The sequence below is a fragment of the Nematolebias whitei genome, chromosome 15, assembly GCF_014905685.2.
Source record: "Nematolebias whitei isolate Nwh7 chromosome 15, NemWhi1, whole genome shotgun sequence".
Lineage (NCBI taxonomy): Eukaryota > Metazoa > Chordata > Actinopteri > Cyprinodontiformes > Rivulidae > Nematolebias > Nematolebias whitei.
The window spans coordinates 34475674-34487836 of record NC_056512.1 but is presented as its reverse complement, the minus strand read 5'-3'; the positions used below and the strand labels follow the sequence as shown (position 1 = coordinate 34487836).

Below are 12163 nucleotides of genomic sequence, written 5' to 3'. Positions count from 1 at the left end.
ATATATATATATATTTATATATATTAAGGCGCTTTAAACCCTTCCCACACTCTTGCAATAATCTAAACAATGTCTCTAAACTCTAAATGCTCAAAAAGAGCAGAGACTGTCATGATTCTCTCTCTACCACTTGCCAGGGTTATTGGCCACGCCCACTTCTCCACTGCAGAACAGAGATATGGTCTGCACAAAAGTGCAGGAGGACGCCTTTTCTGCAACTGTGGGCTGCACACAGACCTGTGCAGCAGGTGCTAAATAATTATTTTAAATACAAATTTGATGCCGATCCTGCGGCTCATCCATCAGACATCCAATTGTGTGTCATGTCCAATCTTACTTTGAAAAACCACGATACTGTGTGTCCGCGCTAAACGAACCGCGAAGTAGCAAGGGACTACTATACACAAAAATATATATTTTAAACTTTTAATTGAATATCTATCTGTTACATACACAAATATGTACAGTAAATGTTTTATTTTTCTTCCTGATCATTGCCTTTAACATGGATGGTTAAAAAAAATCCATAAATTAGCTGCATCATTGTATAAGCCGCCGGGTTCAAAGCATGTGAAAAAGGTAGCGGCTTATAGACTGGAAATTACAGTACTTTTTAAGAGTTTTTTGTAAATCTGGCCAGCCTTTAATGAGATATTTTCATAATGCTATTGTAAGAGCTAAAATGACTGTCATGTGTTGTTTAACAGTTATGGTGGCCCAGGTGTTCAGATTTGTCCTGCTCTTCAGGTAATTGCATGAGGGGCGTGGTCATACGTTAGCTGATCTGGGTCATGGCACTAGGTGCGGGGTTAGTAGTTCTTTTTGTAAACTTTTCTGTTGACCGTCACTTTTTTGAACGTCTTTTTTGAACGTCACTTTTTTGATCTACACCTTAATCATCATTTTCAGTCATACAAGCGATGTAAATCAATACAGGTGCAGTTTGATGGATGGTAAAAGTTCATCGTGTTAGTTTTGAAATAAATATGCAAAATCTCATGCTGCTGTATTCATTCATACCCATCTACTCACTACAGACTCATGTTTGGGCTGCTGTTCAATATGCCATATTATTTTACATTTTTATTAGTGTTTAGCTTATATCTTAGATCTTTTAGCTTATTGTTTAGCGTTTGTTTAATGTATATCTTAGTTTTTCTCTCAGATCTTTATACACTGTCTTTTTTTATACTTTATATTTTTGCTATTTTGGATGTAACTGGGACCTTGAATACAGAATTTAATTCTACCTCATGTACCACATGTGATGCGAATGACATTAAAAACCTTGAACTAGACCTGTCACGATAACAAATTTTGCTGGACGATTAATTGTCTAAGAAATTATTGTGATAAATGGTAAAATTGTTTGAACTTTGACAATAGTTAGTAATTAATGTCAAATTTAAGAAGAAAAGTTGATTTATTTTGGGTGTAGTACATTTTATCGACCACCGGATGGCAGTATAAGACAGTTTGAACCGAAGGATGGATAGTGAGGGAGCGAGCAGCGTATCTCTAAGAAAAATGGGAGGGAGGCCCCTTGACATGGGCTCTTTTCGGTTCTCAAAATGGTGGACACTCTGTGTGGGTTGAGTTCTTTAGCATAGCATTTTTCACACGAAGCGTTTAAAAAAAATCAATAAACAAGTTCTTAGCTTCATTTTTCAGAGAAAAACAACTTTTTACATGAAGGCACTGGTTTCAACTGTGAATTTTTGGAGCTTCAACAAGACGGAGTTTTTTTTTTTCCCCATAGGCCTGTTAGCTTAGCTCATAGCTTAGCTTCTCAGCTTAGCTGCTTTTAACGATCCAAAAATGCGATTTTGGACGGTTAAAACAGATTTTAAAGAGAAAGGGAGGGGTCAGTGAAGAGCAACAGAGTTGAGCCTTTTGTCATCCAGTGTCTTCAGTAGAAAGAGAGAGACATGAAGGAACGATAAAACGATAAATAAAAATGAGGTTGATAATTTTCATTTATCATGCGATTAATTGATTTATTGTTTATTGCGACAGATCTACCTTTAACTTGAAAACACAAATTGTACTCAGCATGGCTCATTGGAGAGGTGTCTGCAGCAACTGTATTTTGTGGATCGAAGTCGCTACAGCTATAAACAAACGTGCACATACAGATGCACGTGCCCAACAACAGTATCACTGCTTTGTCCTCGGCGGCGCGTGAAAATCACGTTGGTTGATTTTTTTTTTTTTTTTTAAGTAATGGATGAAAACTTGTGCCTTTTTAAAAATAAAATAGTCACTACATGATTTGCAAACGCATTTTGTATCAAATCTTTTGGTCGTCAGAATTCAGACTCTAAACATGTCGTTGTTTTACAGGTAATTATACCTTAAAGATAAATGAGACTAGTTCCAACAGCACTACGGTGAGTAAAAACTTCTATCCAAAGGAAGTTACTGCCGTTAGTCATGATTCAGGGATAACCGGACAACGTTTTCTCCTTTCAGGGGCCGAACATTGCAGCCATCGTGGCCCCGACGGTCACCCTGGGCGTTCTGGCCATAGTGGTGGCCGTTCTCGGCTGGTTGTTCTGTGTGGTGAAAAAGAAGAGGCAGACTGAAGGGACCTACAGACCCAGCGCCGAGGAACAGTCTGGCGCTCGCAGCGTGGCTGCACCGGACGCTTTGACGCTACCAAAGGAGGAAAGACTCATCTGAGGGTTGTGCTGAAACAAGACGCAAACACGTAGCTCTCACCTTTGACGTGAAAAGTCGAAGCAAAGTTCTTCAAAATGCAAGAGGGGATGAAGAGTGAGCGATGAACACTTGAAGGTGCTTACTGTGCTTTTTTTTTAACAAGCACTGAGTTTCTGTTTGGTCCAATGATGAGAGGGACTGGGTGGACCTTCTAGTGGAACATGAGAACATTTCAAACGTCTGAATAGTTTTTCACAGATGAAGCTGCAGTATTGTATAATCATGAAGCATTTTAGTCTAATGTTTGTCTTATTAAACGTTTCACAGCCTGCGTGATCCAGGTCTCACTGATCTTGCACCTCCGACTTCATCATTTTATAGCCATTTCAGTCAAAACTCTTTAAAAAGGACAGACTTTAGTGATGTTTTCTTTATTTATTTGACTTTTCTATAGATGCATTGAAAACCTAAATCATCAAGGAGCCCACTGAGTGATTCAAAATGTCCTTTTACGAAATTACTCAAATAAATCAACTGTTTACACTTTGAAGTATTCTTTGAACAACCTGCTCTGAAGACGCACCGTTCAAGCGTTTCATCAACCATGTAATGCACATTTCTTTAAAATCAACCAGAATGTTGTCACGTTGTGTATATTTATCATATAAACAGTGAAATATTTCTATAAATAAATCTTGTCGGTCAGAAGATGATGGATGAATTTGCTATGTGAACTGATGTCTTAACTATTTGTCTGATCTTTAGTTGTTACACACCTGATTTCTGAAAAGGTGCGAGTAAAGAGATGAACGGACGTCAGTTACGCCATTTTAATTTTCTGTTTCTTTTTAAGAATCATCGGCTACAAGATGAACATATATTTAATAAAGATAAAGTAGTCTATAGCTTTGAGGAAGCAAGTTCCAGGAAACAAAAGTAAATGTTTTAACGATGTATTTGTACATGAAGTATCAAAATTATTCAACAGTAATGTATAATGTAAAGAGAGCAGGAAAGCTCCATTCTTAAGTGAGAAATGGCAGAAATGCGAGTCAATCATACATCTGTTACAAAACGAGCAAAGTATAAAGCGAAACTTGAATTAAAAAGGTTTCATCTAGCAAAAAAAAAAAAAAAAAATCTTAAGAATGACAAGTGATTATAAAACATTTACAAGTGTTTGCATTGGACTAAGACGTCTAAAAACATTAAGAAGGTAAAAAGGGACTTTTTGTTTTTTAATTGATGAGATTTTGGGTAGTTTTTCTTGCATAGGATATTAAAAACGATAAAAGCTGCAACATTAACTAAATAGGTGATAAAACTTAATTTTAACATTTTCATTAATAATTAAAGGGAATGCATTTTATGCCAGAGTTTTAAACTAAGATCATATGTTGACAAATGGATGGTAAGTCCTTAAAAATCACATTACCTGCAACTCATTCAATATCCTGCGTGGTCTGTTAGATAAGGGAGTGCGTGCAGTGAATAACTCCAAATTTTAGGTCATGTCTTTGCTAAGACTGCTTTGATGTGGTGGCCATCTTATCTTAAATTGACTCCAAAGATCGTTCAGTTGCAGACATCAACCTAAATATCACTTATGGAAAGCTTCACTAAAATCAGTTCAGTGAATAATTATATTTTTTGCCAATGAATCAAATACATGAATACACAGGAAAAAAACATTTTGCTTTGTCTTCAAGGAGGATATATTTCAACTGGCTGGGCAAAGACAAAAAATGTATGCTGCTTTTATGGAATAAAGTCATTTATTTAGTATAATCTTATGATTTTTTACACAATTTGGTGCACCAAATCTGAATAAGTTACACAATAACTATTATCCCCATCCTTATAATTAACTTACATTTTAAATTGATTCCTAAATATATAAGAAATGTTCCTTGAAGTCCTAAAAGCTGTCATTTTTTTATCTTTAAACTTTTATAACAGACTAAAACATATTTATGAAATAGGGTGGGGGTTCAGTTAGTGTTGTGGGTTTAACAGATTTGGTGTCAAAGGACAGATTGTTGCTGTGATTTCTGCGCTGCTCTGTAGAAACATGAGGTCATAAGTGAATAAAGACTCGGAGGCATGTGTTAGGTCTTTCAAGGTGAATTTATTCATTCTCCATTTCCAAGGCTTCAAAGTTAAAAGGTCTTGTTTTGTCATGTGGAAAGGCAACGACGGGACAGAAGGATCTCAGTAATCCACTGCATTCACAACATACACACGTTTTAACTAAAAACCACTAGAACCATTGATGTCTTTCTCTGGAGCAACAGTAATCTGGATGGTGATGGTTCTTCAGCGTGGCGGACATTTTGGCTCAAGATGCAACGAGGAGGATGGAGTTGAGGGATGACATGAGCTATGACAGCTCTAGAGGATATTTTATGCACCTTCCTCCTCCCCCTCTTCCTCGAACTCGCCCTCCTCAGCGGTGGCGTCTTGGTACTGCTGATACTCGGACACCAAGTCGTTCATGTTGCTTTCCGCCTCGGTGAACTCCATCTCATCCATACCCTCGCCTGTGTACCAGTGGAGGAAGGCCTTGCGGCGGAACATGGCAGTGAACTGCTCTGAGATGCGCTTGAACAGCTCCTGGATGGCAGTGCTGTTGCCGATGAAGGTGGCGGCCATTTTGAGGCCGCGGGGCGGGATGTCGCAGACGGCGGTCTTTACGTTGTTCGGGATCCATTCAACGAAGTAGCTGCTGTTCTTGTTTTGCACATTCAGCATCTGCTCGTCCACCTCCTTCATGGACATGCGTCCCCTGAAGACCGCGGCCACGGTGAGGTAGCGGCCGTGACGCGGGTCGCAGGCAGCCATCATGTTCTTAGCGTCGAACATCTGCTGAGTGAGCTCAGGCACGGACAGTGAACGATACTGCTGGCTGCCCCTGCTGGTGAGGGGGGCAAACCCTGGCATGAAGAAGTGTAGACGGGGGAAGGGCACCATGTTAACGGCTAGTTTACGAAGGTCGGCGTTGAGCTGGCCAGGGAAACGCAGGCAGGTGGTCACCCCGCTCATGGTGGCGGACACCAAATGATTGAGATCTCCGTAGGTAGGGGTGGTGAGCTTAAGTGTGCGAAAGCAAATGTCATAAAGAGCTTCATTGTCAATGCAGTAGGTCTCGTCGGTGTTCTCAACGAGCTGGTGGACCGACAGGGTGGCGTTGTAGGGCTCCACCACCGTGTCGGACACTTTGGGAGAAGGCACCACGCTGAAGGTGTTCATGATGCGGTCGGGGTACTCCTCGCGGATCTTGCTGATCAGCAGCGTACCCATGCCAGAGCCAGTGCCTCCACCCAGGGAGTGAGTGAGCTGGAAGCCCTGGAGGCAATCACAGCTTTCAGCCTCCTTCCTCACAACATCCAGCACCGAATCCACCAGCTCCGCTCCTTCAGTGTAGTGGCCCTTGGCCCAGTTGTTTCCAGCTCCGCTCTGACCTGTAGTCACAAACATTTCACTTCATTATGCAGGCTCTAAAAACAAGACAAACTACTGCATTTAGACTTAAACACACAGCATACCAAAGACGAAGTTGTCAGGCCTGAAGATTTGCCCAAAGGGACCAGATCTGACTGAATCCATCGTCCCAGGCTCCAGATCCACCAGGATGGCACGGGGCACATATTTTCCACCTGAAAGCAGACACTCTTGATTAAATACTTATATAGGTGCAGAACTGAGCAGATGAAGACCAATGAAGTTTTAAACGGGATCTGAATCTGCAGCCTACCTGTGGCCTCGTTGTAGTAGACGCTGATCCTGTCTAGCTGCAGATCGCTGTCTCCATGGTAGGTACCAGTGGGATCAATGCCGTGTTCATCACTAATCACCTCCCAGAACTGAGAGAGTAAAAATAATAGGCATGGTGGGAGAGGAGAGAGACAAGGGAGTTGTTGTTTTTACACATATCACCAAATGTGCAAGGATGGAGGCGCATTCAGGGAGCTGAGTTCAATGGTAAATATGAAAAACAGAAGGTGTCTATTCGTCTGAAATGTTCTCTCAGGAGTAAATCAGGCAAATAATCTGACGCAGTGATAAATAAGGCTTGACTCCTATTCAATCTTAAAAAAAAAAAAAAGCATAAAAATAACTAGGAGCAGCTGAAACGCCTTGTAAGAAACTGAAATATGAAAATAGGTCATAGATAAAGGGGGGAGGGGAGTGCTCCTTCACTGACAAGAAGCTTTCATCACAGTTATTCTATTTTCATGCAACATTTGATTAAAAAAAAAAAGCAAAAATATTGCATGAAAAATGAAAAATATTAGATCAGTTTCAAATTATTTGATCTTTTTTATTTTCTGGCTTGAATGCTCATGTTAAGAGATTTGACCTTTAGCTCATCGCTGCACGCTTAGAGCAGATGCAGGATTTTTGCAGCTGAAGTAACTCCGCGCTGCTTTTCTAAAAAAAAAAAAAAAAAAGTTCCGGCTTAAATGGTCTCCTATCCGCCATCGGTGCGTTTGCACAAACCAACACAGGATAAAAACAAAAAGCATGAAAAGACTGGGGGAAATACCTTGGCTCCGATCTGGTTTCCGCACTGGCCGGCCTGCAAATGCACAATTTCGCGCATTTTGTAGAAATGGGCGAGACGCTGTTCGAGTAGGAGCTGATGGGGACGTGAGCAGCAGGGGTTCACAGGATGATAGTTCCTGCAGTCGATCGTCCAGGAGTTGTTGCGCCGCCTCTGAGAGCGTCTACTGGCCCCGAACAGTGGCGCAACCTGACGTCATCGCCATGGCAACCAAAGGCCGGAGGAGAGGGAGGCACCTGAGAGCCGCGCGGAGAAGGAGGATAGGATGCGAGGAGATTCTCATTTTCTCACGGACTGAATCACAGGTTCAAACCTGAATCGTCTTAAGCTCAGAAGGGACGAGTTTGGTCCAACCTCGAAAATAAATGTGATCTCATGCGACATCTTAAACGTTTAATTAAAATCCATTCATGAACTAAACTATTTGCACAGCCTGTTAGTGCTCAGATCATGTAGAGCCCCGTCTCAGCTACTACCACACAAAGTTCGAGATCAATTTCTGTTACGCTGGCTGAGTCGTAGCCATTTCTCTTTTGTCAAGGTTATAGCAGCTAAATTCAATTCAATTCAAAAATACTTTATTCATCCCAAAGGGAAATTAAGTGTTGTCGTAGCTCATCGTTCTGGTTTCATTCAAGAGTTGTTACAGATGCTAATAGCTGTGGGCAGGAAGGATCTCCTGCAGCAAATCCGAAGAATTTGGCCACAGATACGGATCCGTCCACCTGGATTCAGCTTGCTGTCAGATCCAGCAGGCCTCTCGGTCCTCCTGGGCAGCAGGACTGCCCAAATGTCGGGCAGAATTCTTCCCTGAGCGATCGTCACTCCTCCCAGTAGTCTGCGGAGTTCCTCATCACCACAGACAGACAGCTGAATGTGCCGGGGTACGATCCCGGTCCTCCCGTTGTCACGAGCCGAGTTTCCCACTAGCTCCAGGATCTTGGTCAGGTACTCCAGGTTGATGGGAATTCGTCCACAGCGCCTTCTTTTCAACTCATTTGGGATATGGGGCTGTAGTTGAGGTATTTGAGCTTTTGAGATGTTAATCAGTTAAAGGGACTGACTCCAATAGTTGATCGTTAAACATTTCTTGGAGTTTTATTAATATTAGTCAAGTGGTTCATTATATATTTTGCTAACAGTTCAGACAAAGGAACACACAGGGTCACCACCTGAGCCTTTAGCTATTCTGCTAGTTTGAGCTTGTAGCTACTCTTCTGCTGTTTTTAGCTTTTAGCTGCTCTTTATGGTGTCTTTGACTTAGCCTTTAGCCACTAATTTGCTAATTTTATAATTTATCTCTTGCTCTCTTGTTTCGTTTTATTTATTTATTTTTTAATTTTTTGTTAATTTTGGCTTCTCTGCTGGATATGAATATTACCACAGTAAGCCAGGAACCTAACCACAAAATGTGTACAAATCATTAAACTTTCAGTTTCACGCTCAAAAGCATTTAGTCTGAACAAACATGTATTTCCTCACATCATTCAGGTTCTGGTTTCTGATTTAGTCATTTCAGTAATTCCCCAGCTCACTGCCAGCAAACACTTTCTGTTCTGAAAAAAAAAAAAAGTTATGTCACCTATTTTTTGTTCAGCATTTAAAAAAAAGACAAAAAGAGACTAAATCAAACAACATTTAATCTTCTTATCGACATTAGCGCTTCAAGGCCTGCTATTTATAGACTCAAGAGAATAAAAATACAAGTTGGTTTGTTTTTTGGGGAAGACAGCGTGAACACAAGTGAAAGTTTATGAATAATGCTGCAGTCACTGAAAGTGCAGATGAATAAACTTCATGCTCGTTTTATTCCACAGTCATTAAAACTCATTTATTTATGATTGGTTTGAACATTTTGTTGCTGTTTAATCTACACACAATGTTCACATTCAGGTCCTGAAAGATTACATTCCAGCCTCGCTGCAAGTTATTAACCGGTTTTTAGCTCCCTAGCAGCTAACCAATAAGGCTCTACTTCCTGTTTCCCAGCTATACTACAGTTAGTGTTGTTCAAGCTGCTGCACGACTGATGTTACACCCACAGAAGCCACACACAGGAAAGCCAAGAGCATTAGTGACTGCTGGTCAAGAACAATAGAAGTCTTCAGTGCAGTCTGCGGCAGCATGAACTGTGCTATCGCTGGCAGAGGGACGTCTTCTGAGTCGTGGATTTTCTGAATAATACACCTCAAGCTGTGGAAGATGTCGCTCCCAGAGGAGGATCTGACGTGTTCTGTGTGCTGTGACATCTTCAGAGACCCGGTTCTGCTGCCGTGCAGCCACAGCTTCTGCAGGGACTGTCTGAAGCAGTGCTGGGACACAGGGGTACGGGGATGTCCCATCTGCAGGAAAAAGGGCCCCAAGTCCAGTCCCACATCCAATCTGGCTCTGAGAAACGTCTGCGAGGCTCTTCAGCAAGTGAAGAGACAAAACTCAGAGGACAGGACAAACTGCAGCCTGCATGGGGAGAAGTTAAAGCTCTTCTGTTTGGTTGACAGGCAGCCCATCTGCGTGGTGTGTCAGTCGTCCAAAGTGCACAAGAACCACGAATGTTTGCCGACAGACGAGGCGCTGCTGGACTGCAAGGTAAGTGAAAGACACCCTGTTATTGTCACGAAGGAACAACAGAACATAAAATGCAGCTGCACAAGTTAGTCCTGATTATTGGCCGCGCTGTCAGAGAAAAACAGGTGGAAAATATCCAGAAGTGTTGCAAACATTTTGCTTCATGCAGCTGTGCACGCTGACTTTCAGGATGAACTTGAGGTTTCTCTGAAAATCTTGCAAAAAAAGCTGGACAGCCTTGAAAAGATTCACCAAACATCAGATGAAATGTTCACACACATTAAGGTAAGCTGTGATTCCATGATACAAATGTAAAATAAAGAGGCAACAAAACACGATTTGCGACGATCTCCCGTCAGAATCAGACACTGGAAACCCAGAAGGTGATCAGGAGCCAGTTTGAGCAGCTACACCAAGTCCTCCATGACGAAGAGTCGGGCAGATTAGCAGCTTTAAAGAAAGAAGAAGAGGAGAAGATTGCAGCGATGAAACAAAGGATCAAAGAGCTTTCAGAAGAGATGCTTTCTGTTACCGAGACCATCTCTGTCATCCAGGGACAGCTGATGGAGGACAACATAGTCTTATTGAAGGTTTGTCCTTTTCAAGAGTCCAAGTTGTTTTTTCTTTTCAATTAGGTCCAACTTTGATTAATTATTGTTATCATTTTTGTTCTTTCAGAACTTTAAAGCCATTCAGGACAGGTATGTTATCAGTTTTGAAAGTGATTTGATGCATTCATGGGATAAATTCTCCGACGTGTCAATGTTACAGAAGTAAAGACGTGATGCCTGCTTTAAATAACATGTCTGGCCTTCTGATTGACGTGGCGAAGCACCTCTCCAACCTCAAATACAGAGTCTGGGAGAAATTATTGGACCAGGCTGACTACAGTGAGTACTCCCACGGAGGATTTACACAACCCACACGTTGATATGTCCTTGTTACTCACAGACTAACTTCCTGTCTTTAGCTCCTGTGACTTTAGATCCAAACACGGCACACCCTTGCCTCGTCCTGTCTGAAGACCTCACGTCCCTCCACTACTCAAAGAGGCCCAGTTGTTGCCCTGACAACCCAGAGCGCTTCCACATTAGCGCCGAAGTGGTTGGCATGACGGCTCTCGACGCAGGAAGTCACCACTGGGTTGTGACAACAGGAAGTAACCCCGACTGGTTTCTGGGTGTGGCCTCCTCGTCTATATTAAGAAACGTAGAGATCTCCGCTCGTCCTGAAAACGGTTTCTGGACTTTATGCTTCCGGGACGGAGAGTTCAGGGCAATGACCTCGCCTCCCACCCCACTGACTGTTTCAAATATGCCCAAACAGGTCAAAGTACAGCTGGATTACAACAATGGACGGGTGTCTTTTTTGGACCCTGCAGACAACTCACTCATTTATGAGTTCACACAAACATTCACGGAGCCTTTATTTCCATATTTTTATACACAGAGCAGTCATCCACTGAGAATAATGCCAGAGACGGTACTGATCGCAGCAGCTGAGTGATTTAGGTTTATTTTTTAACTATTTTGTACATTTCCTAAACTCATAGGCACAAATACTCAACCCAAAGAGCATATTTGGTGCCAACACTTTTCCACTCAAATTAATACTTAAACTTTTTGCTATTTCAGCCATTCACATACCAATATATCCAGCTTCAGGTCATTATGGCTACCATTTTTGGGTTTTGTTCTCTTTAAAATCCTTCCACATGCTTGCTCTAGGTTTAGCTTTTAGCTACTGTTTTGTTAATTTTGGTTTCTATCTAAAGTTTTGCATATTTAAATTTGTAGCTGCTGTTTGACTGGTTTTAGATTTTATCTGTTCTTCTATCTTTTAGCCTCTGCTCTGACAAATTTAGCTTCCAGCTGCTGTTTTGATAATGTTAGGCTTTAACTACTGTTTCGCCATTCTTAGCATTTAGTCACTATTTTGCTGGTTGTTGACTTTAGCTACTCTTTAAGTTTTAGCTATTGTTTTGATAGAGTTAGATTTTAGCTTCTGTTGTGCTAGCTTTAGATCTTAGCTTTTGTTTTGATGTTTTTAGCATTCAGCTGTTGTTTTGAAAGTGTTAGATTTTAGCTACTGTTCTGCTGTTTTTAGTTTTTAGCTGCTGCTTTAATAGCTTGAGCTTAGATATTGCTTTAAGTTGAACTTCACGTGTCTTTATTGTTATTCACATCACATGTGGTACATGAGGTGGAACAAAATTGTGTACACAAGGTCCCAGTTACACCCAAAAATAGCTAAAATATAAATTATTAAAAGAAACGGTATATTAGGATCTAAAATATACACTAAGATATACGCTAAATACTAATAATGTAAAATAATGCAGTATATTAAACAGCAGCCCGAACATGAGTCTAT

General features: G+C 41.3%; 3 protein-coding genes across 3 annotated transcripts in view; 2 read left to right on the top strand and 1 right to left on the bottom strand.

Annotated features, from left to right (window-relative positions):
* Positions 1-2764, top strand: part of crb3a (crumbs homolog 3a) — a 4776-nt gene extending 2012 nt beyond the window's left edge. Inside the window, exons 2-3 of the mRNA XM_037689087.1 lie at positions 2344-2390; positions 2473-2764. Of these exons, the coding sequence (XP_037545015.1) occupies positions 2344-2390; positions 2473-2682 (257 nt within the window). The 3' untranslated portion in view covers positions 2683-2764. The remainder of the gene's footprint in view (positions 1-2343; positions 2391-2472) is intronic.
* A 2019-nt stretch (positions 2765-4783) lies between these two features.
* Positions 4784-7374, bottom strand: tubb4bl (tubulin, beta 4B class IVb-like). Its single transcript, XM_037689079.1, has 4 exons — positions 7208-7374; positions 6416-6524; positions 6207-6317; positions 4784-6122 (listed from the first exon to the last, which is right to left on the bottom strand). The coding sequence occupies exons 1-4, from the start codon at positions 7262-7264 to the stop codon at positions 5065-5067; spliced, it is 1335 nt and encodes a 444-aa protein (XP_037545007.1). The 5' UTR covers positions 7265-7374; the 3' UTR covers positions 4784-5064.
* Positions 7375-9418: 2044 nt separating this feature from the next.
* LOC119421726 (zinc-binding protein A33) lies at positions 9419-11356 on the top strand. The gene is made up of 6 exons (XM_037689080.1): positions 9419-9811; positions 9980-10075; positions 10150-10380; positions 10469-10491; positions 10562-10680; positions 10761-11356. Exons 1-6 carry the CDS (start codon positions 9428-9430, stop codon positions 11294-11296), a joined length of 1389 nt encoding a protein of 462 aa, XP_037545008.1. The 5' UTR covers positions 9419-9427; the 3' UTR covers positions 11297-11356.
* Positions 11357-12163: the final 807 nt, after the last annotated feature.

Excerpts from the sequence above, each read along its gene's own strand:
- tubb4bl (XM_037689079.1), bottom strand. The coding sequence starts at position 7,264 with ATGCGCGAAATTGTGCATTTGCAGGCCGGCCAGTGCGGAAACCAGATC. Across the intron at positions 6,525-7,207 it reads GAAACCAGATCGGAGCCAAG|TTCTGGGAGGTGATTAGTGA; the intron begins GTATTTCCCCCA and ends TTACTCTCTCAG. Across the intron at positions 6,123-6,206 it reads GCCTGACAACTTCGTCTTTG|GTCAGAGCGGAGCTGGAAAC; the intron begins GTATGCTGTGTG and ends TTGTGACTACAG.
- LOC119421726 (XM_037689080.1), top strand. The coding sequence starts at position 9,428 with ATGTCGCTCCCAGAGGAGGATCTGACGTGTTCTGTGTGCTGTGACATC. Across the intron at positions 9,812-9,979 it reads AGGCGCTGCTGGACTGCAAG|GATGAACTTGAGGTTTCTCT; the intron begins GTAAGTGAAAGA and ends GCTGACTTTCAG. Across the intron at positions 10,381-10,468 it reads ACAACATAGTCTTATTGAAG|AACTTTAAAGCCATTCAGGA; the intron begins GTTTGTCCTTTT and ends TTGTTCTTTCAG.